Source organism: Notolepis coatsorum, assembly GCF_963971535.1.
Source record: "Notolepis coatsorum genome assembly, chromosome: 1".
Taxonomy (NCBI): Eukaryota; Metazoa; Chordata; class Actinopteri; order Aulopiformes; family Paralepididae; genus Notolepis; species Notolepis coatsorum.
Window position 1 is genome coordinate 312442932 of NC_140165.1, and position 26275 is coordinate 312469206.

At 43.0% G+C, this 26275-nt stretch overlaps 1 protein-coding gene across 1 annotated transcript in view; it reads right to left on the minus strand.

Annotated features, from left to right (window-relative positions):
• Positions 1–430: 430 nt before the first annotated feature.
• The window catches only part of LOC311226147 (uncharacterized protein), a gene marked incomplete at its 3' end in the record, with an annotated part of 50101 nt that continues 24256 nt past the window's right edge, over positions 431–26275 (minus strand). Inside the window, exons 3-8 of the mRNA XM_084311521.1 lie at positions 22717–22878; positions 17837–17965; positions 14004–14060; positions 13762–13830; positions 1710–2037; positions 431–435 (exon numbers count right to left, since the gene is read on the minus strand). Coding sequence (XP_084167647.1) covers positions 431–435; positions 1710–2037; positions 13762–13830; positions 14004–14060; positions 17837–17965; positions 22717–22878 — 750 coding nt within the window. The remainder of the gene's footprint in view (positions 436–1709; positions 2038–13761; positions 13831–14003; positions 14061–17836; positions 17966–22716; positions 22879–26275) is intronic.

Sequence of the window (26275 nt, forward strand, 5' to 3'; positions counted from 1 at the left end):
CAATAGACAATTTACAAAACATTTTATTACCAGCCAGAAAAGGGCATTTTTGGACATAAGCACCCCTTGAGCCCTATGGGTGTCTGCTTACAGGCAGCCATGTTGGAACAGAGACAACTATTGTTGGAAGAGAGGACTAGAAAGCAAGGCTTGAGAATGTCTGAAGCTCTTCCCATGTTGGTCACAGTGGTAGGGTTTCTCTCATATATGAATGTGGTGTATGTCTTTAATTTATCAAATTCAATGTTTCCTCCACTGTCTTTAACACTTTGAATGCCATCCACGAGTTCTCGTGTTTACCCCCCGCGGTTTGAATGCCCACTCACGAGAATATTCGTTTTTTCTTTTCTTTTTTTGCGATCTGAATTCATATTTAAAAACCTGCACTCCACATTTTACTTCTCACTTACGCAGCCGGCATCTACCAGCTTCATGCTGGAGTTTCAGAGCCGCAGGGAATATGTGTTTTACTGTATACACGGTGAATCAATAAAAATATTGATTTTTTCAAATGGCGATCAGGAATTGGAATAATCCATCACGGATATATAAGCTTTGATGCGATATCGCTGTTTCACTGTGCGCGCCGTCAGGAAATAGGAGAAGCGATTTTCAGCACGCGGCACGAGCGTGCATGCATACACATATACTATCAATCATCTAGCGTTTATTTGAAAACGATTCATAAATAGGCCGACAAATGACAACGTTCTAGAATATTCCAGGAAAAGGCGATTATCAGGGAATCTCTTCTTTTTTCAGTGAAACCGAGTGCTTTTCAGAATGGTAGATTACACGGAAATGAAGCGATAAAAAAACAATCTGCTTTGACAATGTTGACTGGAAAACGAGTCTTTGATAAGCGACGGGCAGATTAGACACATAATTTAAAACATAGATTAGGTGATATTAACGTTAACATTGGAGTGGATGGTGGCATTCAAGGGGGTAAAAAGGAAAACACGGCCGGCATTCAAAGTGTTAATGCTTCTCTCCTGTATGAATGCGCTGGTGACTCTTTAAGCTTCCAGATTGCCTGAAGCTCTTCTCACACTGGTCACAGTGGTAGGGCTTCTCTCCTGTATGAATGCGCTGGTGATTCTTTAATTCTCCAGATTGACTGAAGCTCTTCTCACACTGGTCACAGTTATAGGGCTTCTCTCCAGTATGAATGCGCTGGTGACACTTTAAGCTTGCAGAGTCTCTGAAGCTCTTCTTACACTGGTCACAGTGGTAGGGCTTCTCTCCTGTATGATGACGCTGGTGTTTCTTTAAGCTTCCAGAGTCTCTGAAGCTCTTCTCACACTGGTCACAGTGGTAGGGCTTCTCTCCTGTATGACAACGCTGGTGAATCTTTAAGCTTCCAGAGCTAATGAAGCTCTTCTCACACTGGTCACAGTGGTAGGGCTTCTCTCCTATATGAATGCGCTGGTGAACCTTTAAGGTTCCAGAGTTAATGAAGCCCTTGTCACAGAAGGCACAGTGGAAAGGCTTCTCTCCTGTATGACAACGCTTGTGAATCTTTAAGCTTCCAGAGTCTCTGAAGCTCTTCTCACACTGGTCACAGTGGTAGGGCTTCTCTCCTGTATGAATGCGCTGGTGATTCTTTAAATTGTCATCTCTACTGAAGCTCTTCTCACACTGGTCACAGTGGTAGGGCTTCTCTCCTGTATGAATGCGCTGGTGATTCTTTAAACTGTCATCTGTACTGAAGCTCATCTCACACTGGTCACAGTCGTAGGGCCTCTCTCCACTATGAATGCGCTGGTGAATCTTTAAGCTGTCACATCTACTGAAGCTCTTCTCACACTGGTCACAGTGGTATGGCTTCTCTCCTGTATGAATGCGCTGGTGAATCTTAAATTCTCCAGATTGACTGAAGCTCTTCTCACACTGGTCACAGTGGAAGGGCTTCTCTCCTGTATGAATGCACTGGTGAATCCTTAAGCTTCCAGAGTCTCTGAAGCTCTTCTCACACTGGTCACATTGGTAGGGCTTCTCTCTGCTTGTTGTTGGGGAGCAATGCAGCAATTGTACCTGGAGAAGAGAGAAGTACCGGTACATCAATTAAGAGTTCAGATTTTGTGTGTGTTTCGCATTCAGTTTGTATTTCTCAAAAAACTACCCCCAACCCCCTTTCATGCATTCATGATGAAACATAATACCTATTATATACATTTTATTTGGAAATAGTACCGTGTCCAGGCAAGAAACGCCAACACTTATAGCAGAATTCACGTAGCGCCCTGTTATAGGGCGCTACGTGAATTCTGCTATAAGTGTTGGCGTTTCTTGCCTGGACACGGTACTATTTCCAAATATAGCCCGGATAACTCCTAAACTATACAATATTCACCATGTATGTTCACCATAACACGCAAACGTATAGATGAAAACATTTATTCTTTTTCATGTTGAACGATGGATGGTTGATGTCAAATGAGCCATAGTATTGTCTCCATAGCTATAATATAGAATATAGATATAGCCCTGCAAACACCGCCACGCATCCCTATCTCTTAGAGCGGTGGCGCAGTAGGAATAAAGATGGCTAGGCGCAGTAGGAACAAAGATGGCTAGACCCGCCGGTGCTGAAAGAGTTAATCTATTAAACCCGGAGCCCTATTTTCTGAAAATCCACCTAAAATACATACCTAAGTAAATGGAATATTGCTCCACTTCTACAAGGTCCATTTGCATATTCTTGGTATCTAGGGACATCTATGGACCTCAGTGAATGTATTCCCAGTGTCATAAATATTGTGTCTATTACTAGGCTTGCTTAAATTGTGATGAAACAAAGGAGAATATGAATTATGATTTTTCTTTGCATCTGACAGTGAATACACCATGCTAAAAATGACCAGACATGAAAAACTGCCACTGATCTCGTTCAGTACCTTCTTGAGATCATGTGTACAAAAAATCAAAGGAAATTAATAAAGGGAAGATGATTAAACAGAAGGTTTTGTAGATACAGTACTGAATTCTCCCATCCGGACCAATGCAATTTGAAATATTATTATAGAATAGCAGGCTTATAAATTACCTTATTATAGCCAATTCGCACATTTATGGATTGTGCCAAATCTTATATTTCAAATGCCCGAGTTCAATTTGGATTTAGTATCACCAGGCATGCATAAGAACAGATAATGAAATCTACTGTATGTACAGTAGCTTTTTTATTTTTGCCAGGGTGCCGCCATTTTGAAACTAATTTCAAATCTTGTTTGTTGCTACATGCTAGAAATAGGGGAGACAAACTAACTGCGCTCCCATATATGCCAATAGTGTTACGTTTTGTGGTTTATTATCCAGAGTAATAAGAGATATTAAAAAAATTCATACAGAAGTAATAAAAAAAATCCAGACTGTAAATTTTTCTAAATGGCCAACTTTCACGAACTAAACAGAAAAACGAAATTGAAAAATCGAATAACACTTTAACCCGTTAGTAAACTAATGTATTGATGATAATATACATTATAACTGCTGTTGTGACATGGTTATGATGTTAAAACTTGAATACGTTTGAGAAAAAAAATTATACTTGTCAGACAGTCTACTCTAGACAGATTGACAAATGACATCACATCATAAATCAAGCTTGCCAGACTGTCTGACATAATTCGTTTTTTTTCCAAACGTATTCAAGAATAAACATCATAACCATGTCACAACAGCAGTTATAATGTATATTTTAATCAACACGTTTGTTTACCAATAGGTTAAAGTAGGACTGGACGGTATGGTCTAAAATGTATATCACTGTATAATTTGAAGCATAGACGGTAACGGTATATATCACGGTATTGTAGTGGCTACTGGGACATAATTCACGGCATTCTAGCCGATTTGTGAGGTTTACTACATCTCCCGTGACCCTTAGCGGGGGATGACGTAGTTAACACATCTGGCGCCAATAACGTCGTACAACGTGTTTCAAGGTCATGCTAATTCTGCCAGATCACGGCGTACGACGTTATTGAGATCATATTTCATTTTTTCACCATGGTATTCATAATTCCCTCAGCCAGCCTCGGCTGATACAGTGGGAGGCTGCACAACTCTGCAACGCTTCAATACTGCCACCTGGTGGATGATCGGCGAGTTACAACCGGAAATGGATCTCTGGTGCATCTGGTAAATGCGTCCGGCACTCACATATTGTTGCGTGACTCTAGACACACATCCGTGGATATGGATCGCTGCCATAACTCAATAATTGATATGATTTGGGCGTTTATTATTATTATACAAACGGGAAATGGATCTAGTAGATCGCCGTCAAATAAGTGGGATATTTTTCCTCCAGTCTCATCGGCGAACGGTAAGAGGACAGTAACGATACTTTCAGCGTGTATTTATTATTATTAATGCAAACTGCTCTGATAAATATATGACCCATACTACATAAAGCATTTACTGACGATCACGGAATTATAAACGACCCCCCCCCCCCGTTCATCCGCGCATGATCAGTCATAACGTTTAGGATCATGTACAGTTGACATTTTTAATATAGCGTGTATCGGCAACAAACGGCAGTTGATAATCTATTATGAGTTTATGCCTTTAACTCACGTTCTAGGAATTACTGCAGAAAACGATAAAAACATATTTATATTCTAGACGGTATTTTCGTATGAATCTATGAATGAAAAAGTATAACGTTCCTACATCCTGAACGATAGATAATCGATGTTGAATGGGCCATAGTAATGTCAATTTAGCAATACAATTTAAAAAGTTATAGCCCTGCAAAGAAGGTGAACATCTCCATAGGCTTAAAGTGGTGGCAGAGAGTGGTATGAGACGGGCAAACTCCGTGGCAGTTAATGTGTTAAAGAGAGACGAGTGAAAGATGAATGGAAGGGTTGTTTGTGCGACAGTAGAGTGCGTAATAAAATAGTGTTTTTGCATCGGAACACGACTCCGTCTTCGCTATCATTACCGCATTCCTACATTGGTGACCCTGATTTTCTCTTGGACGTATTTCGGAGATTATATCGAACATGTCAACTGAACAACAGAACGCAGACCGTTTCACTCAAGCTGCCTGAGTTTTGGGAGCAGAGTGCCAACGCTTGGTTTGCGCAAGCCGAAGCCCAATTCGCTCTCAGGCATATTACCGCGGATGCCACCAAGTACTACTATGTGGTAGCAGCCCTTACAAACTCAACTGCGGCGAGAGTGGTGAGTTCACTGGAAAACCCACCTACACATGACAAATATGTTGCTATAAAAACACACCTTAAAGAGGCTTTCGGTCTGTCTGAATCTGACCGTGCTCGCCAGCTTCTCTCTCTACCTGGACTGGGTGACTCAAAGCCCTCTGAACTGATGGACCACATGTTAGCTTTGCTGGGTGACCATGGGCCATGTTTTCTATTTAAAGAGCTTTTCCTGAAACAGCTGCCAGACTATGTTCGTTTACCTATGGCTAATTTCATCAAAACTGACTTTCGCCAGCTAGCTAGAGAAGCAGATGTATTTTTCTCAGCTGGGAAGAGGTGTTTGGCAGCATCAGCCTACACCATTGATGAGCAGGGGTTCCAACCTAGGCTTGGGCGGTATCCTTTTTTTCACACCGGCAAACCTTTATGTTATAATACCCCGGTGCACGGTATTTGACGGTATGACTTTCATTTTCATCAGTAAACAAATCATCGTCAGCTCTCAGAATGGTAGTCCCGCACCGGTAGAAGCCCGCACCGTTTTAGCGTTAGCATCTAGCCTATAGCCATGGCAGACTATTTGATTCCTTAAGGGCTAGAAATTGCCTGGGTTTTGGTGATATGCTCCCGAAATGCTCCCGTTGTTTGGCTACTTCTATGTGCAGTGAAAACTACTCGAATGCTTTATAACCTAGTCATTGATTTAGTTCAGGGTAATCTAAGATTAGCCGCAGAGCTAACGCTAGTTATTCAAGCTCAGTAGCTCACAGAGAGAGATAAACAGCTGACAGCGGATAGTACAGGACGGTACAAATACAATAAAAAGGCGGGTGGGGGCTGTTGTGTAAACCTTGTACTCTTCAGTTCACATATAATAAAGAGACGGATTATTTGCTTGCTCCACAACAACACTGCTCTCGTCACAACGCTTTACGGTATTTTCACAGCACTGTCGCAACATTACCGTAAAACGTGAACACCGTTCAACTAGAGCGGTCTCGCCCTCTGCTGGCGCGTGTGTGCACTACACTCAAAACTTCGTTTCACTGTTATAGAAACTGAAGCGCATCTGTGATTTACGGTGACGGACGGTATTGAAAATCAATACCTTCGGTATTTCTAAATACCCTGGTATACCTTAATACCGTCATACCGCCCAAGCCTACTATCTCTGCCGCGGCTATGCCCCGCCGGGTGAGGTCGTCTGGGTTGTGTTTTTACCACGCAAAGTTTGGGAACAAAGCTAAGAAGTGTCTGCCACCATGTAACTACAGTGGGTCGGGAAACGCACTGGCTGCCACTCATTAGCAGCCGTGAGTGTTGCCATCCTGCAGGCTTGCTGTACGTCACCGACTCACTCTCCGGCCGCCGTTTTTTATGTGACACGGGTGCCCAGGTGAGCGTGTTGCCAGCATCCACTCAGGACTTCCACTCAGCGAGACCGGGCCCCGCACTTGAAGCTGCCAATGGCAGTGCGATCCCTACATTTGGCAAACGCACCGTGGCATTATGTTTTGCTGACCAGCGTTTCACCTGGGATTTCGTGTTGGCCAAGGTGTCCACTCCCCTCCTAGGCGCTGACTTTCTCTGCGCCAACAGTCTCTTGGTAGACGTGGGGAATCGCCGGCTCGTCAATGCTGAGACGTTCGGCTCCTTGGCATGTGAGCGCAGTGACACGGCCACAATGACACTGTCCAGCGCCGTCGCGCCCGCTGATGATTTCTCCCGCCTCCTGTTGGAGTTCTCGGACATCACAACACCCACCTTCTCGTCCTCTGCCACTAAGCATGGAGTCGTTCATTACATCTCCACGGAAGGCCCACCAGTACATGCTAGGGCTCGTCGTCTCGACCCACACAAGCTCACCATCGCTAAGAATGAGTTTGCCTCCATGGAGGCACTGGGCATCATTTGTCGTTCAGACAGTCCTTGGGCCTCGCCTCTCCATCTCGTTCCAAAGGCTAACGGCGGCTGGCGTCCGTGTGGCGACTACCGGCACCTTAATGACGCCACTACACCTGATCGTTACCCGGTTCCACACCAAGATTTTTCAGCCCACCTAGCTGGCGCGTCTGTTTTTTCTAAGGTGGATCTGGTGAGCGGATACCACCAGGTGCCGGTTAGCCCTCAGGTCATCCCCAAGATGGCAGTTATAACCCCATTCAGACTCTTTGAATTTCTGAGGATGCCTTTTGGCCTCAAATGCTGCTCAGACCTTTCAGAGGTAATTGGACGCCATGCTGCGCAACATGTCTTTCATGTTAGTCTACCTAGACGATATCCTGGTAGCCAGCGCATCCAAGGCAGAACACCTAACACACCTCCGGCTCCTCTTCAGTCGCCTCAGAGAGCATGGATTAATCATCAACCCAGCAAAGTGTCAGTTTGGACTGCCTGCCAGACTTCCTTGGCCACCACATCACTACTGCTGGGGCGGTCCCATTACCAGTAAAGGTGGAAGCGGTGCTGCAGCTCCCACACCCTACCACGGTTAGGGCCTTGCAGGAATTCCTGGGGATGGTGAATTTCTATCATCGGTTCATCCCTCAGGCTGCCCACCTAATGCGCCCCCTGTATGGGGCTCTCAAGGGCAAGACTCCCAAGCATGCCATCGACTGGTCCGACGACATGTCAAAGGCGTTCTTGGATACAGAGGCCCTTGCGAGTGCAACCATGCTGACGCACCCCGTGCCTGAGGCTCCCGTGGCGTTGACAACTGATGCCTTGGATTATGCCGTTGGAGCAGTTCACGAGCAGTTGGTCAAGGGCATTTGGCAACCCCTGGCGTTCTTCAGCCGACAACTCCGTTCCAGCGAACATAAGTACAGCACCTTTGACCGTGAGCTCCTCGCCCTGTACTTGGCAGTGAGACATTTCCGTTTCCTGCTGGAGGCTCGCCCTTTCACTGTTTTTGTAGACCACAAACCATTGATTTTTGCTATGGCGAAGGTGTCGGAACCGTGGTCTGCCAGGCAACAACGCCATCTGGCTTTCATCTCCGAGTTCACCACCGACATCCGGCATGTGGCTGGGAAGGACAACCCCGTGGCTGACTGCCTCTCTCGGGCCGTCATCGGTGCTGTCCACCTAGGCATTGATTACGCCTGTATGGCTGCGGATCAGGTTTCAGACCCAGACATCCAGGACGGCGGTTACTGGCCTCCGGTTGGCGGACGTCCCCTTCGTTGATGATGGCACGACGCTGCTATGTGATATATCTATGGCGCAGCCAAGGCCAGTTGTTCCACGTGCATGGAGACGACAAGTTTTCGAGGCTGTCCATGGCCTCTCGCACCCGGGCAGGAAACCATCACAGCGCCTAATGGCAGCGAAATTCGTCTGGCCCAGGATGAAGGTTGACATTGGGGGTTGGGTCAAGACTTGCATGGCATGCCAACGCGCGAAGGTCCATCGGCATGTTAAGGCCCCGTTGGAGCGGTTCAATGTCCCTGAGAGGCGTTTTGACCACATCAATGTGGATCTGGTGGGACCCCTTCCTCCCTCCAGGGGGTACACTCACCTTCTGACAATGGTAGACAGGACCACCCGTTGGCCGGAGGCTGTCCCACTCACTGCGACTACTACAGCTGACGTGGCCCGCGCATTCATCAGTACCTGGGTCGCCCGGTTCTGTGTTCCCTCTGATCTTTCCTCTGACCGAGGGGCCCAATTCACTTCCGCGTTATGGACTTCCATTACCCAGCAGTTGGGTGTCTCCCTCCACCGCACTACGGCCTACCATCCACAGGCCAACGGCCTGTGTGAACGCTTTCACCGGTCAATGAAAGTTGCTCTCAAGGCCAATCTCCGGGGCGACAGCTGGGTCGACAGGTTTCCTTGGGTGATGCTGGGACTCCGTACTGCACCTAAGGAGGACCTTCTTTCATCTTCGGCTGAGCTGGTATACAGCCAACCCCTCCGTGTCCCAGGGGATTTTCTTCCCTGTGTTACGGCCTCCTGGTCAGCACTGGAACAGCGGGATACTCTGCTGGACAAGGCCAAGTCTTTCTTGCCCATCCCTACCTTGTGCCACGGCGTTCCGAAGGAGACCTTTGTCATTGACATGGGGGGGAAGTGAAGAACGGATCTCGGTGGATCGCCTGAAGCCTGCTCACCTGGATTTGGACCGCCCCATTGAGTTGGCCCAACCGCCCCGCCGCGGTCTCCCCCTGGTAGGGCAGTCCCGACGCCTACTCTAGCTACGGCGGACCCCCGGACCTGCCGTCCGAGGCCTGTTAAGTGTCAGCCTACTGCTTTACCACTGCCTCGGTCTCCTGTGCCTGCCCAGGGGTACCAGAGTCGTTTTGGGCGGGTCATCAGAGCCCCTGGAAGTTTTTTGGGGCCAGTTCTTGTGAATTCTGGGGGGGACGTGTGTAGTGGCTACTGGGACATAATTCACGGCATTCTAGCCTATTGTGAGGTTTACTACATGTCCCATGACCCTTAGCGGGGGATGACGAGTGAAAGATGAATGGAAGGGTTGTTTGTGCGACAGTAGAGTGCGTAATAAAATAGTGTTTTTGCATCGGAACACAACTCCGTTTTCGCTATCATTACCGCATTCCTACAGTATATTCATAGACATCTTAAAATGTCTATATAAATGCTTCTGAAGGGGTAAACACTGGTATGGCAGCTATTACTGTACTCTTGTATTACTAGGACATATTTCACATAGTAGAGGTATTTTAAGAACATTTATTGTGCAACGACCACTGCAAACATTGAGTGAATCGTCAAGTAACGTTAATGTCATTGCTACTGCTGTGACTAGCTGCTCTAGTCTAGTCTACCGGTCACAAGGTATAGTCAAAATCCATACCGTAGCGCAAATTCATACCGTTTATACCGTATATACCGTCCACCCCTAGCGTATAGCCATTACGCATTCATGGTCACTGTAATGAAATATCTACCTGTCAATCTAGCCCTGCTAATTACTAGGGGTGGGACGGTTCACAAAATGGACGGTTCGTTTCGTATCACGGTTTTGGGGTCACGGTTTTCGGTTCGGTTCGATATACGTTAATTTTTATTTAAAAAAGTGTAACACTCAAATCTAAACATGCTTCATTTATTAAAAAAAAAGTTTACAGTGTTACAGTGTTTACAGCCTTAAATAATGTTTGGCACACAAAGACCGAACTGACTGAAAAATATAGGCTACATTTGTCAAAGTATTAACTTAGTGCAAACAAACAATATGCTCAGCCAGCACTAGACTTTCCTTTCTTTAATATAAACACAAAAAAACAATATCAACCATGTTTAAATTCCCTGATTGTCAGTTCTTAATGGAAAGGTTCGTTTTCTGCTTGAAATTAAAGTGCAGTATTTGAAATACAATGAAAGGAATATGGCTGGATTTCTTATCAAAGGGAAAAGTGTCACTGTTATTTAAAATAAATAAATAAACAAATTAGAAGGCCATCAATATAAATGGCAGCATACATCAAACTAACACACACACACACACACTGTACTGTTTAAAAACAACACTGCTCTGTTCATTCTATTTTTAAAATAAGTACATTATCTGTCTACATTTATTTAGACTAACATTATTTAAATATTGAGTGCAACTGTGGTGGATTACGTAATTCAGTGAGTTGGAACCATCTATGGGTTGGCGGGTCCCCACGGACATTTTAGTGTCACAGACCATCAGCTCCGGTAACGTTAGGAGGAGTTCATAACATCAACAAGCAGCACGAAAGCGGCAATAGTCCCGGTTGGAGTTAGTAAAACACAGTTGTATGTTAGCCTTCTTGGATGTTGAATAAACGCCTATCATTGTCTTTAAACACCCCGCCTCTCAGACTCCCATTTCCTCCTCTGCTAGCTAGTAGCTACGGTAACATTTCGTTGACTGTATTAGCCTGCGGGCTACCATAGTTAAAACGTGCGTTGTGTTGTACAAACTGCTAACGCTATGGCAAGATGTGTGTAGGCATATGTAATGTTAATGGCTATGTTTTTAAAGTCGTAATGAAGATTGATTTATATTGTGCTTGCCATTTTTACACAAACTGACTAGCACCTGGCTGCAGTGCTGCTCCTGCTGCTGCTGCCTGCAGCCAGTGCTCCCCTCTCCCGGCTCTGCCAAATGATTTTTTTTATTTGCGCGTCATCTGAACCGTACGATACACAGACGCCCCGAACCGTGGGGGTCGTACCGTACGGTACACGATTTGAATGCGTATCGTCCCACCCCTATTAATTACTGATTATTTCCACCCGTCATGATGTCAACCTAGCCTGTTGCTGATTGTTTCCACCTGCATGTTGTCGATTACAGCCTAGTTAAGACTCGTTTGTTGCGACTATTCATTGCACACTGATGAAGGCCGGATGGTCAAAATCGTTTTGTGCATATATAAATTGTGCGTATTAAAATAAAATAACGATATTCCTCGAGTGTATCTCAGTATTGGAATAGTATATTCTGAAATATACCTATACCAGTAACGTGGTGGGAGTGGAGCTAGAATCTCTGGTGGTGGTGTCAGAGTGGAGGAGCCTTGCCAAGCTCCGTGCCATCATGGACAACCCCTCCCACCCACTATACACAGACTTGGCTGATAGAAGGAGCACATTCAGTGTTAGACTAAGACTCCCAAGATGCAACACTGAACGGCACAGGAAGTCCTTCATTCCGACAGCCATCAGACTATACAACGCATCACTGTGCCTCACTGAGCACAGAGTGACAGTACAAACTCTGGTAATCTTCCTGGGCCCTCATTTATCAACAATTCTTAGAAAGTGTTCTATTTTTGTTCTTAAGCACAGGATTTAGAATGTGTGTACGCACAGAAAAATCCAGATTTATCAACCGTGCGTACACGGGTCCTACGCTCCTCCCTGTTGATAAATACCATTTTGTTCTTACCGTCAATGCTCGTGCACGATTATCCATATATGGTAATGAAACACCCCCCATGGGATGTGAAATAATGGACTGACCCGAGCGAACTATGAGAAACTCCACGAGCGAGATTGTTCATTATTATTAGTGTATTATAACCATGCTGGAATATGAATGAGTTCGATTGGCTACCGGGTATAATATGATGTGTAGAGGCATATGATATAATCTATTTTGGTGTCGGTATTAGGTAGCCTATATGAATTACATACAATAGCAGCCAGCCCACATTATGCAACAGTAACTTGCGCATATATAATAGCACATGACACAGCCCTGCGAACCCTGCACAGTAAACTAACTTGATCATTAATCTAGCTGTTGTATCTTTACGCTTATGAAAACATTAAATAATATGTATAGGCTATAGGCCGTCGCTTTGCATTAATAGCCTATATTCTCAAATGGCATTTAATGGCTATCCATTATTATTATTATCCGACTTCTCGTCTCGCTATCCTCGGACGGACCAGTATACCTTCATATCATATTCATATCATAGTTTACTCTATCAGCCCACCCAGCATGTAATACGTTCTTTGTTAGAACTCAACTCGTTATTATTTTGCGCATAGATTGCAGAAATACGGGAACGTTTTGATTTATATTTAAAAGGCTTTGACATTGTAAAACTAAATAAGTGAAATTATGTAAGCAGAATACAAGTCATATCACCCACACGATATGCTCTGTATCCAGAGCATGTATGCTTTTCATTAATTTAAGACACATTTATTGCAAGGGTTTTGTAATACACATACACTCCACAAATAACCTCTGTTCTCGTTGCAATGCGTTTTTTATTCTTTCTTATACAGTAGGAAGGGGGAAGAACACTATATCATGGGTGTTCATTAGGGATGGGAATTGATAGGATTTTATCGATACGATTCCATTATCGATTCTGCTTATCGATTCGATTCTTTATCGATTCCCTTATCGATACTCGATCAATTTATGATTTAAATAAATAAATTGTAAATGCAACAGAACTACATTTACATTTAGTCATTTAGCTGACGCTTTTATCCAAAGCGACTTACAAGTTCTGTACGACAAGCCATCAGGAAGGGCACAACTCTATCAGCTGAGCAACAATGTTCATCAAAATGTTGAGTGCTACAGTGTAGGTTAGTTTATTAGGACAAGTGCATGACAGTACGCATGGCCGCCTAGTTATAGTTGAAAGTGGGGGTGCAATTTCTTTTATTTTTATAAAAAAAATTATCCCTTTTTTTTTTTTTTGACAGGCAATGGGTGGTTTGGAGGGGGTCCGGCACGACCCCCTCCACGGCAGATATTTTTTTCATTTAATGAACCTGTACGTGCAATTTCCTGCAATATAGAGCCTTCAATCTTGACTAATAAAGCTGCTCTTTTCACTATAAAACTCAGTTTATATTGCAGTATGATAGCCAATTACTATAATAATAATATATTAATATATATATATACTGTATATATACTGTATATTGATTTTTCGCTCTTTTATTTTTATTAAATCAATCTCCTTTCAAATAGGCCAAGTTTTTAATAAGAATGAGAAAAAATACCAACAAGGAACAATAACAGGGTCTGCTGTAAATATAGCCTATTTTGTGTCTTAATTTGTTATGTTATCCTACACTTTAAGCTGTCTGATATTTCCATTACCTGTAACTCTTGTGTCTCTTTCTCTCCTTCTCTGCCTCCATCCCGGGTCTGCACAGTCACCATATCATTCTACATTAAGGAGAGCAATACACTTATGAATACACTGAACCGGTTTGAATACACAATATTTATGCTAATCTGTAAAGAAAGGGAGAGAGGGGGGGGGGGATATATAATCCAAGTATTTGTGTCTTAATTTGTTATGTTATCCTACACTTTAAACTGTCTGATATTTCCATTACCTGTAACTCTTGGGTCTCTTTCTCTCCTTCCTGAGTCTGCACAGTCACCATATCATTCTACATTAAGGAGAGCAATACACTTATGAATACACTGAACATCATTATGAAACATTTCTATTGCACCCTTACTTATAATTCATTATGAATTGAAAATGGGGGACCCTGATGTAAACAAGACGAAAGTCTTTCTCTGGTCTGCATCCCCTTAACAATTGTGTGTATTGAGCCGTACTGTACCCATTCTGCAATCTGTTATTGATTGATTAAAAATGTTATTAACATATTGCAGAATGGGTACAATATAGTACGGCTCAATACACACAATTGTTAAGGGGATGCAGACCAGAGAAAGACTTTTGTCTTGTTTACATCAGGGTCCCCCACTTACAATTCATAATGAATTGTAAGTAAGGGTGCAATTAACACCGTGCAATCCATTATTTGTGGAGCCCGCCCTTTAAGTCTTTGAGCTATTAGGCTACCAGGGTTCTTACTTTGCGTTTTGGTGTAATGAAAAATGCTCTGATGTCTGTATTCTTTCTTTTTTCTGCCATGGTACCTGGTTGGCTGGACACGCACACATTTTCATTTCAGGTATTGTACCTTAAGATAATTGAAAATCTTGATTTACCGTAAATCCTCAAATATAAGTCTTCTATTTACCTCAGCTGCAAAGAGCACCAGGCCTTTATTAGAGAGACTTGTTATATAAGAGGCAGGCCTTAATTTCTAAAACTGACACTCATGGACATAATCCCTTCATTTTCAGACTTTTATTGCATTATTATTATTATTATTATTATTATTATTATTATTATTATTATTATTATTATTATTATTATTATTATTATTATTATTATTATTATTATTATTATTATTATTATTATTATTATTAATGCGTACATTGTCTGTCTACATTTATTTAGACTAGCATTGGTATTTAAATATTGAGTGCAGTTGAGTAATTGTGGGATTAACATAATTCACACACTGAAGTTGGAACAGTCTAAAAGGTTGTCCAGTTGATTACAGACTAATGCAGGAGATGCTGGTATCGAGCCCAGCTCTCTGCGTTGCTACCGGCTTGGCCGGCCGTCATACTAACACAACAGAGAACAGAGATAGAGGAGAACAGAGATGTAGGAGAACAGAGATGGAGGAGAACAGAGAACAGAGATGGAGGAGAACAGAGATGGAGGAGAACAGAGAACAGGGATGTAGGAGAACAGAGGAGGACAGAGATGGAGGAGAACAGAGAACAGAGATGGAGGAGAACAGAGATGGAGAACAGAGATGGAGGAGAACAGAGATGGAGAACAGAGATGAAGGAGGGAAAACACAAGAGGTGAAGGAGGATGAGGGCATATGAGAGGAGAGAGAGGAGAGAAGAGAGAGCAGAGGAGAGAGAGCAGAGGAGAGAGAGAGGAGAGATGAGAGAGAGCAGAGGAGAGATAGAGAGATAAGAGAGTAGAGAGAGGGGAGAGGAGAGAGAGGAGAGAGAGGGAGGGAGAGAGGAGAGAGAGCAGAGGAGAGAGAGGAGATATGAGAGAGAGAGAGAGAGAGGAGAGGAGAGAGCAGAGGAGAGATAGAGATAGGAGAGAGAGAGGAGAGAGAGGAGAGAGCAGAGATAAGAGATAAGAGAGGAGAGAGAGGGGAGAGGAGAGAGAGAGCAGAGGAGAGAGAGGGGAGAGGAGAGAGAGAGATAAGAGAGGAGAGAAAGGGGAGAGGAGAGAGGAGAGGAGAGAGAGGAGTCAAACAAAGTCAACAGCATCCAGCTGACACCATTATTCTAGATAATATGACAACATTAGCTAGCGGCTAACGCCAACATTTTATTATTATTATTTATTAGTTACGGTATGACCAGATGGCATTTCGGACCGTGAAACACTTTTATTGTATGTTCTACCACTCGACAGTAAAGACATGTCTAACATAATAGTTTGTTTGAACAACTGAACTTACTTAGTGGAAAATCCTGCTGTTGTAACTTGTGCCTAAAGTGTTAACTTCACGCTGCCTGCCTGCGTACGAGTTTAAACCTGGAGGCTGCCTGCAGCGCTGTGAGACTGGAGTGTGCCGGCCGGGCTCCACTCTGTCTGCTCTCTGTGGGAGGCACTGGATCAAACAATATCGGGCAGGGGGGTGTCGCAATCTTTGGAAACTTAAAAACTTGCTATTAAGTGTCATTGCGTATTATTAATTTGATTGAAATTACGTAGTTATGGTTAGATAATATTTATATATTGGGGGGGGGGGTATATCATATGATCAAAAAGTGAGGGAGCAAAGGGACAAGTTTGCTCCCCCAAGTTCAATACTCCTGGAGCACGTGCTTCCGCTGCTCCATTACGTAGGCGCCTATGACAGTACGGTTAGTTAGGGTTAGATATATTTTTTTTAATTCAGATAATGGTTGAAGAAGTGCGTCTTTAGTCGACGGCTAAAGATTGGACGTGATTCGGCTGTCCTAACTGGGGTGGGTAGTTCATTCCACCATTGTGGGGCAAGGACTGAGAATAGGCGACTTCTCTTTGATGACCCTCCCGGAGCTTGGATAGGAGTAGGTCTGAGGCGGCCAGAAGATGCAGAGCGTAGGGGTCTAAGCTGGTTAGAATAACAACATGCAACTTGACATTTCTGATTGTCATTTATTGTTGAGCCCCCATGTCAGAAAAATACAAAAACTGTAAAAAATAAAACATTAACTATAGCCTACACTTAAATAAAATAATGTATTTGAGATTCTCTTAAAATGTATTTATTTTTTTATTCTTAAACTAATTTAATCTATTGAATAACAGGTCGTTATTCCTCTGACTTCTGACACACACACACACACACACACACACACACACACACACACACACATCGATATTGAGAGAATGAGTTTAATTTGAGGTTTTATTGTCCACTATATTATGAGTTGCGTCAAAAGTTATTTGACAGGTGTAAAAACCTCGAGTTAATGTGGTTTAGTGATGCATCTTAAATCTTAAAATCGATTTTTGATCACAGGGTATTTGCACTTGCTGAATATTTAGAGAAAGCTTGGGATAAACGCACAGAAATAACATAAGAATGCCCTTTATTTTCACATCTTTAAAAAACGACTCTTAACAATCAGTCAGTTATAGACTCAGGATAAAGAAGTGATGTGAAAAGTTAATTCAGGATGTCATTCATTAAACTATCATGCTAGCCATTATACTACTATACTAACCAGTAAACTACCATGCTAGCCATTATACTACTATACTAACCAGTAAACTACCATGCTAGCTATTATACTACTATACTAACCAGTAAACTACCATGCTAGCCATTATACTACTATACTAACCAGTAAACTACCATGCTAGCCATTATACTACTATACTAACCAGTAAACTACCATGCTAGCCATTATACTACTATACTAACCAGTAAACTACCATGCTAGCTATTATACTACTATACTAACCAGTAAACTACCATACTAGCCATCATACTACTATACTAACCAGTAAACTACCATACTAACCAGTAAACTACCATGCTAGCCAGTAAACTACCATACTAACCAGTAAACTACCATGCTAACCAGTAAACTACCATACTAACCAGTAAACTACCATACTAACCAGTAAACTACTATATTAACCAGTAAACTACCATGCTAGCCATTATACTACTATACTAACCAGTAAACTACCATACTAACCAGTAAACTACCATACTAACCAGTAAACTACCATACTAACCAGTAAACTACCATACTAACCAGTAAACTACCATGCTAGATCTAAAGCATTATGTTAGCTGATGTTGTTAGTGAACTGCTGAACATATACCTCCTGTAGCCGTAGGACCTCAGCCTCCAGGCCCTTGAGTTTCTTCTCGTTCTCCTTGGACTGAGCAAAGATCTCATCCCTGGAGGCTCTGGCCTCCTCAAGCTCCCGCTGGTAGTCCTTCGTCTGGGCCTAGAGCGAGAGAGGAGAACACAAGACCATTAGACCGTCTGGGCCTAGAGCGAGAGAGGAGAACACAAGACCATTAAACCCTCTGGGCCTAGAGCGAGAGAGGAGAACACAAGACCATTAAACCCTCTGGTCCTAGAGTGAGAGAGGAGAACACAAGACCATTAGACCGTCTGGGCCTAGAGCGAGAGAGGAGAACACAAGACCATTAGACCGTCTGGGCCTAGAGCGAGAGAGGAGAACACAAGACCATTAAACCGTCTGGGCCTAGAGCGAGAGAGGAGAACACAAGACCATTAAACCGTCTGGGCCTAGAGTGAGAGAGGAGAACACAAGACCATTAAACCGTCTGGTCCTAGAGCGAGAGAGGAGAACACAAGACCATTAGACCGTCTGGGCCTAGAGCGAGAGAGGAGAACACAAGACCATTAGACCGTCTGGTCCTAGAGCGAGAGAGGAGAACACAAGACCATTAGACCGTCTGGGCCTAGAGCGAGAGAGGAGAACACAAGACCATTAGACCGTCTGGGCCTAGAGCGAGAGAGGAGAACACAAGACCATTAAACCCTCTGGTCCTAGAGTGAGAGAGGAGAACACAAGACCATTAGACCGTCTGGGCCTAGAGCGAGAGAGGAGAACACAAGACCATTAAACCGTCTGGGCCTAGAGTGAGAGAGGAGAACACTGTTTTCAGGAACAGACAGATACTTTAAAAACGATGTTTAAAACCAGAGGGTACACACAGGACATTGTAGAAAAAGCAGCTTTGAAAGTAGGTCATAAAACAAGAAACAAAACTACCTCTGCACAACCTATACAGTGTGTTACACAATACTCGCCTCTAGGCAACCTTTTTAAACAAACATCTTCTCAGTTCTGATCCAACATTGGATACATCTTTTCAGATCCCCCCTAGACTAGTCTACAGGAGAGCACATAACATCAGAGGCATTGTGGTTAAATCAGACCTGCCTCCTAAAAAAACACAACATTTTTTAGATGACCTGCCAGATGGAAACTGACGTTGTGGTTTGTGTGCTCAGTGTCACTTTACAGAAAAATGCACTGTTTTCTATCACCCATCAACTGGGAAAGAGATCAAAATAAGAGGCAAAATATAACATGTAAAACTACCAATGTAATCTATATGCTTAAGTGCCCATGTGGTAAGGCATATGTCGGTAAGACAACATGTGCTTTAAAAACGCGTATTGCTGAACACAGGAGTACGATACGGAATGGGGATGAAAAAATCCCAGTAGCTTTACATTTTAAAAAGGCACACCACAATGTCTCATCATTAAGATACCTTAATACCCTAAGGACTTTGACATTAGACCTTATTTGTAAATTTAACTTATAGAGGGAGACAGTCAATAGATAGACTTTGTTTTTTCGTTTTCGTTTTTGTTTGTGTTTTCAGTGGCTAGGACCTGGACCGGGTCCAAAGAAAGTACATTACACACTGCTGCCTATCTTTAAATTATGTCTAATACTGTGTTTAATATATATATTTCTCCAAAAAATCTCCTTCTAAAAAATTTCAAATGAAAAGATAAATAGTAATTTCCTGTATAAAAAGATGTCATTTTTTGTGTTGTATTCATACTTGAAAAAGACCGGAAGGGTCGGTCGAAACGTTGTATCTACTGCTGTTATTTTGTCAATTGAAACACCTTGGAGCATAAAGTGAGTTGCGAGCCCCGCTTCGTCTTATGTGTTACTGTTTTTACAGTTTGGCTCAGCACCAAGAAACGGAGGATATGCGTTATTTATTTTTTCTGAGAGGAGAACACAAGACCATTAAACCGTCTGGGCCTAGAGCGAGAGAGGAGAACACAAGACCATTAAACCCTGGTCTCTTAGCTACCTGTAGTGTCCTGGCCTGTTTAGCCTGGCCCTGGTGTGTACAGTACCTGTAGTGTCCTGAGCTGTTTAGCCCTGGTGTGTTCCTGTAGTGTAGTATCCTGAGCTGTTTAGCCCTGGTGTGTACAGTACCTGTAGTGTCCTGAGCTGTTTAGCCCTGGTGTGTACCTGTAGTGTCCTGAGCTGTTTAGCCCTGGTGTGTTCCTGTAGTGTCCTGAGCTGTTTAGCCCTGGTGTGTACAGTACCTGTAGTGTCCTGAGCTGTTTAGCCCTGGTGTGTACCTGTAGTATCCTGAGCTGTTTAGCCCTGGTGTGTTCCTGTAGTGTCCTGAGCTGTTTAGCCCTGGTGTGTACAGTACCTGTAGTGTCCTGAGCTGTTTAGCCCTGGTGTGTACCTGTAGTATCCTGAGCTGTTTAGCCCTGGTGTGTTCCTGTAGTGTCCTGAGCCGTTTAGCCCTGGTGTGTACCTGTAGTATCCTGAGCTGTTTAGCCCTGGTGTGTACCTGTAGTATCCTGAGCTGTTTAGCCCTGGTGTGTACCTGTAGTATCCTGATCTGTTTAGCCCTGGTGTGTACCTGTAGTGTCCTGAACTGTTTAGCCCTGGTGTGTACCTGTAGTATCCTGAGCTGTTTAGCCCTGGTGTGTACCTGTAGTGTCCTGAGCTGTTTAGCCCTGGTGTGTTCCTGTAGTGTCCTGAGCTGTTTAGCCCTGGTGTGTTCCTGTAGTATCCTGAGCTGTTTAGCCCTGGTGTGTACCTGTAGTATCCTGAGCTGTTTAGCCCTGGTGTGTTCCTGTAGTATCCTGAGCTGTTTAGCCCTGGTGTGTACCTGTAGTATCCTGAGCTGTTTAGCCCTGGTGTTTAAGTTTAAGTTTATTTGGATCCCCATTAGCCACAGCAGTGCTGGGGCTATTCTTCCTGGGGTCCATAACACATAAAATACAGTTACAGACGTATACACTCACAACATTTACATGTCATACAGACAATTAAAACAACAATAAAAACCCTTATACACTCATAACATTTACATGACATACAGACCATTAAAACAACAATAAAAACCCTTATACACTCACAACATTTACATGTCATACAGACAATTAAAACAACAATAAAAACCCTAATCAAATTCATAATACAGGATAAAAATATATACGCCATATGAATTCATAATACAATACAATAATACCTACTCATAATTAATTCATAATACAATACAGCATAATATACTATTTAGCTTTTACATACATTATCTATGTTCATATCAGCCAATTATACAATATTTTAATAATATATCCCTATCAGACACATGCCTTTTCATCCATATACCTATCTCTTTATCAGACACATACATTTTCATTTACGTACACACCATCTATTAGGGAATGTCAATTTCTTTGGTTGAAAATGTTGTTTTACCACGATTTTGAAACGGCATTTACTATTCTCCTGCTTAACATGTCTGGGAAGAGAGTTCCATTCCTGCATACCACGGAACATGACAGTTCGCTTCATTGCATTCGACCTCACTTTTGGAAGTGTAAAACCTCGTGCAGAAGCATGTCTGGTGGAATGGTTGTGTCTGTCAAGACTTATTGATAAATTGTTATATAAAATTGAGGGGATCTTTGTAACAAGAATATTCCTAGTGAATACAAGGAGTGAGCAGAGTAATTTATGTTTGACAAGTAACCAAGTTAAACAACTGTGCATCGCTGCAACATTAGTTCTGTACTCACAGCGAAGCGCTATACGTGCTGCTTTGTTTTGTACCATTTGTAATTTTTTCAGTTTATTCGTTGTTACATTCGACCATACTGCAGGACAATAGTCAGGACAATAGTCAAGATTTGACAAAACCAGAGCTTGAATTACCTGTTTGATAGAATTTAGTGGTAACAAATGAGCACATCTTTTAACAACAGAAATCCCTCTTCCCATTTTCACTACTATATTGTTTATATGGTGTGACCATGACAATTTACTGTCTAATGTTACCCCTAGGAGTTTAGTCTCCTGGACTTGATTAATTACCACATCACTTATCAAAAGTTTCAAGACTGGGTTCGTTCTTAGAGTATGGTTTGAACCGAAAATGATGCTACTTGTCTTTGATATGTTTAGAACTAGTTTGTTATTCTTTATCCATTCCATCACTGATTGCAACTCTGCCTTTAGGACCGTATTTAATTACTGCTACATAATGCTGCCGCGGCAGAGCTCTCGCTTCGCTCCGCGGCAGCTGCCGCGTCGCCGCGGGGGCGTGGCTAGACGCAAGTTGGTTACCTTAAATAATTACGCGTGTGTCCTGAGCTGTTTAGCCCTGGTGTGTTCCTGTAGTATCCTGAGCTGTTTAGCCCTGGTGTGTACAGTACCTGTAGTGTCCTGAGCTGTTTAGCCCTGGTGTGTTCCTGTAGTATAGTGTCCTGAGCTGTTTAGCCCTGGTGTGTTCCTGTAGTGTCCTGAGCTGTTTAGCCCTGGTGTGTTCCTGTAGTGTCCTGAGCTGTTTAGCCCTGGTGTGTTCCTGTAGTGTCCTGAGCTGTTTAGCCCTGGTGTGTTCCTGTAGTATCCTGAGCTGTTTAGCCCTGGTGTGTACCTGTAGTGTCCTGAGCTGTTTAGCCCTGGTGTGTACCTGTAGTGTCCTGAGCCCTGGTGTGTACCTGTAGTGTCCTGAGCTGTTTAGCCCTGGTGTGTTCCTGTAGTGTCCTGAGCTGTTTAGCCCTGGTGTGTACCTGTAGTGTCCTGAGCTGTTTAGCCCTGGTGTGTTCCTGTAGTGTCCTGAGCTGTTTAGCCCTGGTGTGTTCCTGTAGTGTCCTGAGCCCTGGTGTGTACCTGTAGTGTCCTGAGCCCTGGTGTGTTCCTGTAGTGTCCTGAGCCCTGGTGTGTACCTGTAGTTTCCTGAGCTGTTTGATGGCCTCGTCCCTGGCCTTGTTAGCCGCCTCGATCTGTCCCACCAGGTCCTTCAGGTCCACCTCCAGCTTCTTATTAGCAGCCATGGCCACGGCCCTCTGCTTCCTCTCGTCCTCCAGCTCGGCCTCCATCTCCCGAACCTGCAGTCCAGGGAACAGGTTCAGTTCAGTTTAGTTATTGAACTGTTATGAATGAAAACACACGGTGGAAGAGGAAGGAAGGCATAGCTCCCTCCCCGGGCCCCTGTCCTATAAGGTATTGGCTTGTGTTGCTACACGGACACATTTGTATGTTGCACCACAGTACTTCCTGGCTTACAGAGACTAGTAAACAAACACTCCGTCTCTTATTATATGTGAACTAAAGAGTACAAGGTTTACACAACAGCCCCCACCTGCTGTTTTATTGTATTTGTACCTGTACTATCCGCTGTCAGCTGTTTATCTCTCTTTGTGAGCTTGATTAAATAGAGTTAGCTCACATTAGCTAGCGTTAGCTCCGCGGCAAATTTTAGCTCACCCTGAACTAAATCAATGACTAGGTTCTAAAGCATTCAAGTAGTTTTCACTGCACATAGAAGTAGCCAAACAGCGGGAGCATTTCGGGAGCATATTACCAAAACCCAGGCAATTTCGAGCCCTTAAGGAATCAAATAGAGTCTGCCATGGCTACATGCTAACGCTAACATTATTGCGCAACTGTAGGAAAAACCTGGCAGCGATAAGGGAATCGAAAGTCACGGGAGCCACACGGTTCCAGGCATCGGCCAATTAGTTTTCGATTCCCATCCCTAGTGTTCATATGACTTGTATTCTGCTTACAGCTTCGAAATTCCACTTGTTTCGTTTAACGTTATGGCAAAGCCTTTTAAATATAATCAAAACGTTCCCATGTTTCTGCGGTCTGTGCGCAAAATAATAACGAGTTGAGTTAAGCGGAGCGCAGTCAGTGCGGTCAGTCATAAACCATGCTGCATTCATTAGGAGAAATACCTATTATTCCAAATGCTATTTATAGGGTTTTGACCATAATTACACTACTGTTGCTATTTTACAATGAACTATAATGAATTACTGGCCATAAAGAACACGCCGGTGTTGAAACTAATGCGGAAGCTTATATCCGCGTTGTAATATTCAATATTCTACCACCGGGCGCCAGCTACGCATGCTCCGAGCTGTGCGTATATATATGCACAAAGTCAAGCACAAGTTCAATTTGATAAGTCCCACACTTTGCTTAGAAATGATCGTACGCATGGGTTACGCACATATCTGTCGTACGCAACGTTGATAAATGAGGGCCCTGGACTTTTTACTTTACATAAGACACTTAAATCATTTTTTATTACTGTACATTTACTGTCGATTTTTGGCTGTATATTTTTGAATGTATATACATATTTTAGAATGTATATCCCAGACTGTATTTTTATTATTATTATGATTTTTTATTTTGACTATACCTAAATGTTTATTGTGAGCGATCTGTAGTGCTGAATTTCCCTCTGGATCAATAAAGTACTTCTATTATATTATATTCTATGTACCGTAGTCCTGGGCGATATATCGTGAACCTCGATTCGATTGATATTTTTTTAATGCTCGATATGAAAAGGGTTTTATTTTCTAAACAACTTCAAAGTTTTCACACAAGATTTTGTTGCTCTTGCTTTTCATTTTACGCGGCAGCACTCCTTCCTTGTGTGTCGACAACAAGGAAGGGGCGGAGAGACTCCAACCCTGTGAGAGAAAATGGTGGTTTTTTTAATGTATATTTGGTTTATAAAACTGATATAAAGAGACGCTTTAAGAGGGTAATATCATTATCATCACGGGATGATATTGACGGTGGAGAAGAAGAGGTTTCACAAGCACACTGCCAGCGAGGGTGTTTGTTTTGAATTCCGATTGGAAGACAAAACAAAGATAAGGGGCCACAGAGGCAGAGCGCGATGGAGGTTTTGACAGTAACTGCGTTTTGATGTGTGTAAAGGTTATTTAGCAGTTGTCATGACAGCGCGGCACATGACAACCAGAAAGGGGTGGGCCGTCGTTGCTACGACGAAGATCTATAAGTCGAACAGTGTTTCCGGGTGTGAGGCAGACCAAAGAAACGAATCCCACAGGAGGGAAGGGACCAAGAGACTCTCTCCTCTTATCACAGAGAGGGGGGGGGGGAGAATGCCACATCATCATTAGCTTCGGCTACCACAAGGATGGTCTTGACTAACGAACAGGCCTGACCACTGTTGGACTGAATAGCAGAGGGACAATAGAACACACCGAAAGATCATTAGAATAGACTTTTCAAGGACAATACCATCTGTTAACATCTGAGCTGAGGTTTCTGTTTATCAAAAAACCACGCTTCTCCCTGTAAGGTATTTCACGTTGTCGGAGTGTCGAATTCTTACGGAGGTGGAGAATTATTATGGTTTGCGGATTGTACTAACAGGGAGAGATAAGGATCTTATCAGCCAGTATAGGAGACGTCAGGACCATTAAAATGACACAACGCAGAGGAATTGGATGGAGAGCCAAACAGACGAAGACGTGATACTGGCCAGTTTGATCAGGATCTAACACCTGGCTCTGATTAGCTCTTGCAGGCGAACATGGCGGAGAAAGAGAAAGATGCGAGCGGGACCGAATTCATTTAAAAAAAAAAAAAAAGGACATGTAAAGTGTATCAATTTGCAACTCGTATCTCTGTTCCAATTCGTTTTCGGAATCCTTATTTTTCCACTGTATAAATGGGAATCATGTTCTTGGCTACATGGAACGAGATTGCTGATGTTATCTCTCTCCATTTGGTACTCGTCCTCTCATAACGGGAGGAGCTGAGATTATGTTGTGGTGCTTTTCCACTGCATGGTACTTACTCGACTCTACTCTGCCTTTTCGGTTTTCCATTGCCGAAATTCGCGGATGGTACCTGGCTGAAGTTACAGGAGTGGCGGGAGTCGCAGCTCCCTTTAGCTTGATACATTCATCGTACTCTATAACATGCTTTATCTTCAGGTGATTGAACATAGTCATATGGAATATCGACATTATGCATAAAAAAATCTTGATATCAAATTTAGGCCATATCACCCAGCACTAATTCTGTGTATATGCAGTTGTATAGGTCTGAATACATGTATTCTATGACAGAACTAACAAAGTTATTTAGATATAATTAATGCTAATATGTTGATCTGATAAACATATTACAAACAAATGACCAATACGCTACTATATATTGTCAATAGTCATTCACATATCAAACAAGAAAAAGAAAACACTATTCTCTATTATCCTTTACGACCAATTCATTGACAATGAACGTCAACAAGATGGCGCTGCACTGTCCCGCCTCTCTGTGGGCTCCATCGAAATTGTGCTCGATTTTGTTCATTTTTACTTTTTTTACTGTATGAAGCACAATCTCAGGGGGCCCATACGGAGCCAAGCATTTCACTATAATGTACTTGTACCTTATATGTGATAAATAAATAAAAACGTCCAGAGTATTCTTTTTTCTCAGCAAGAC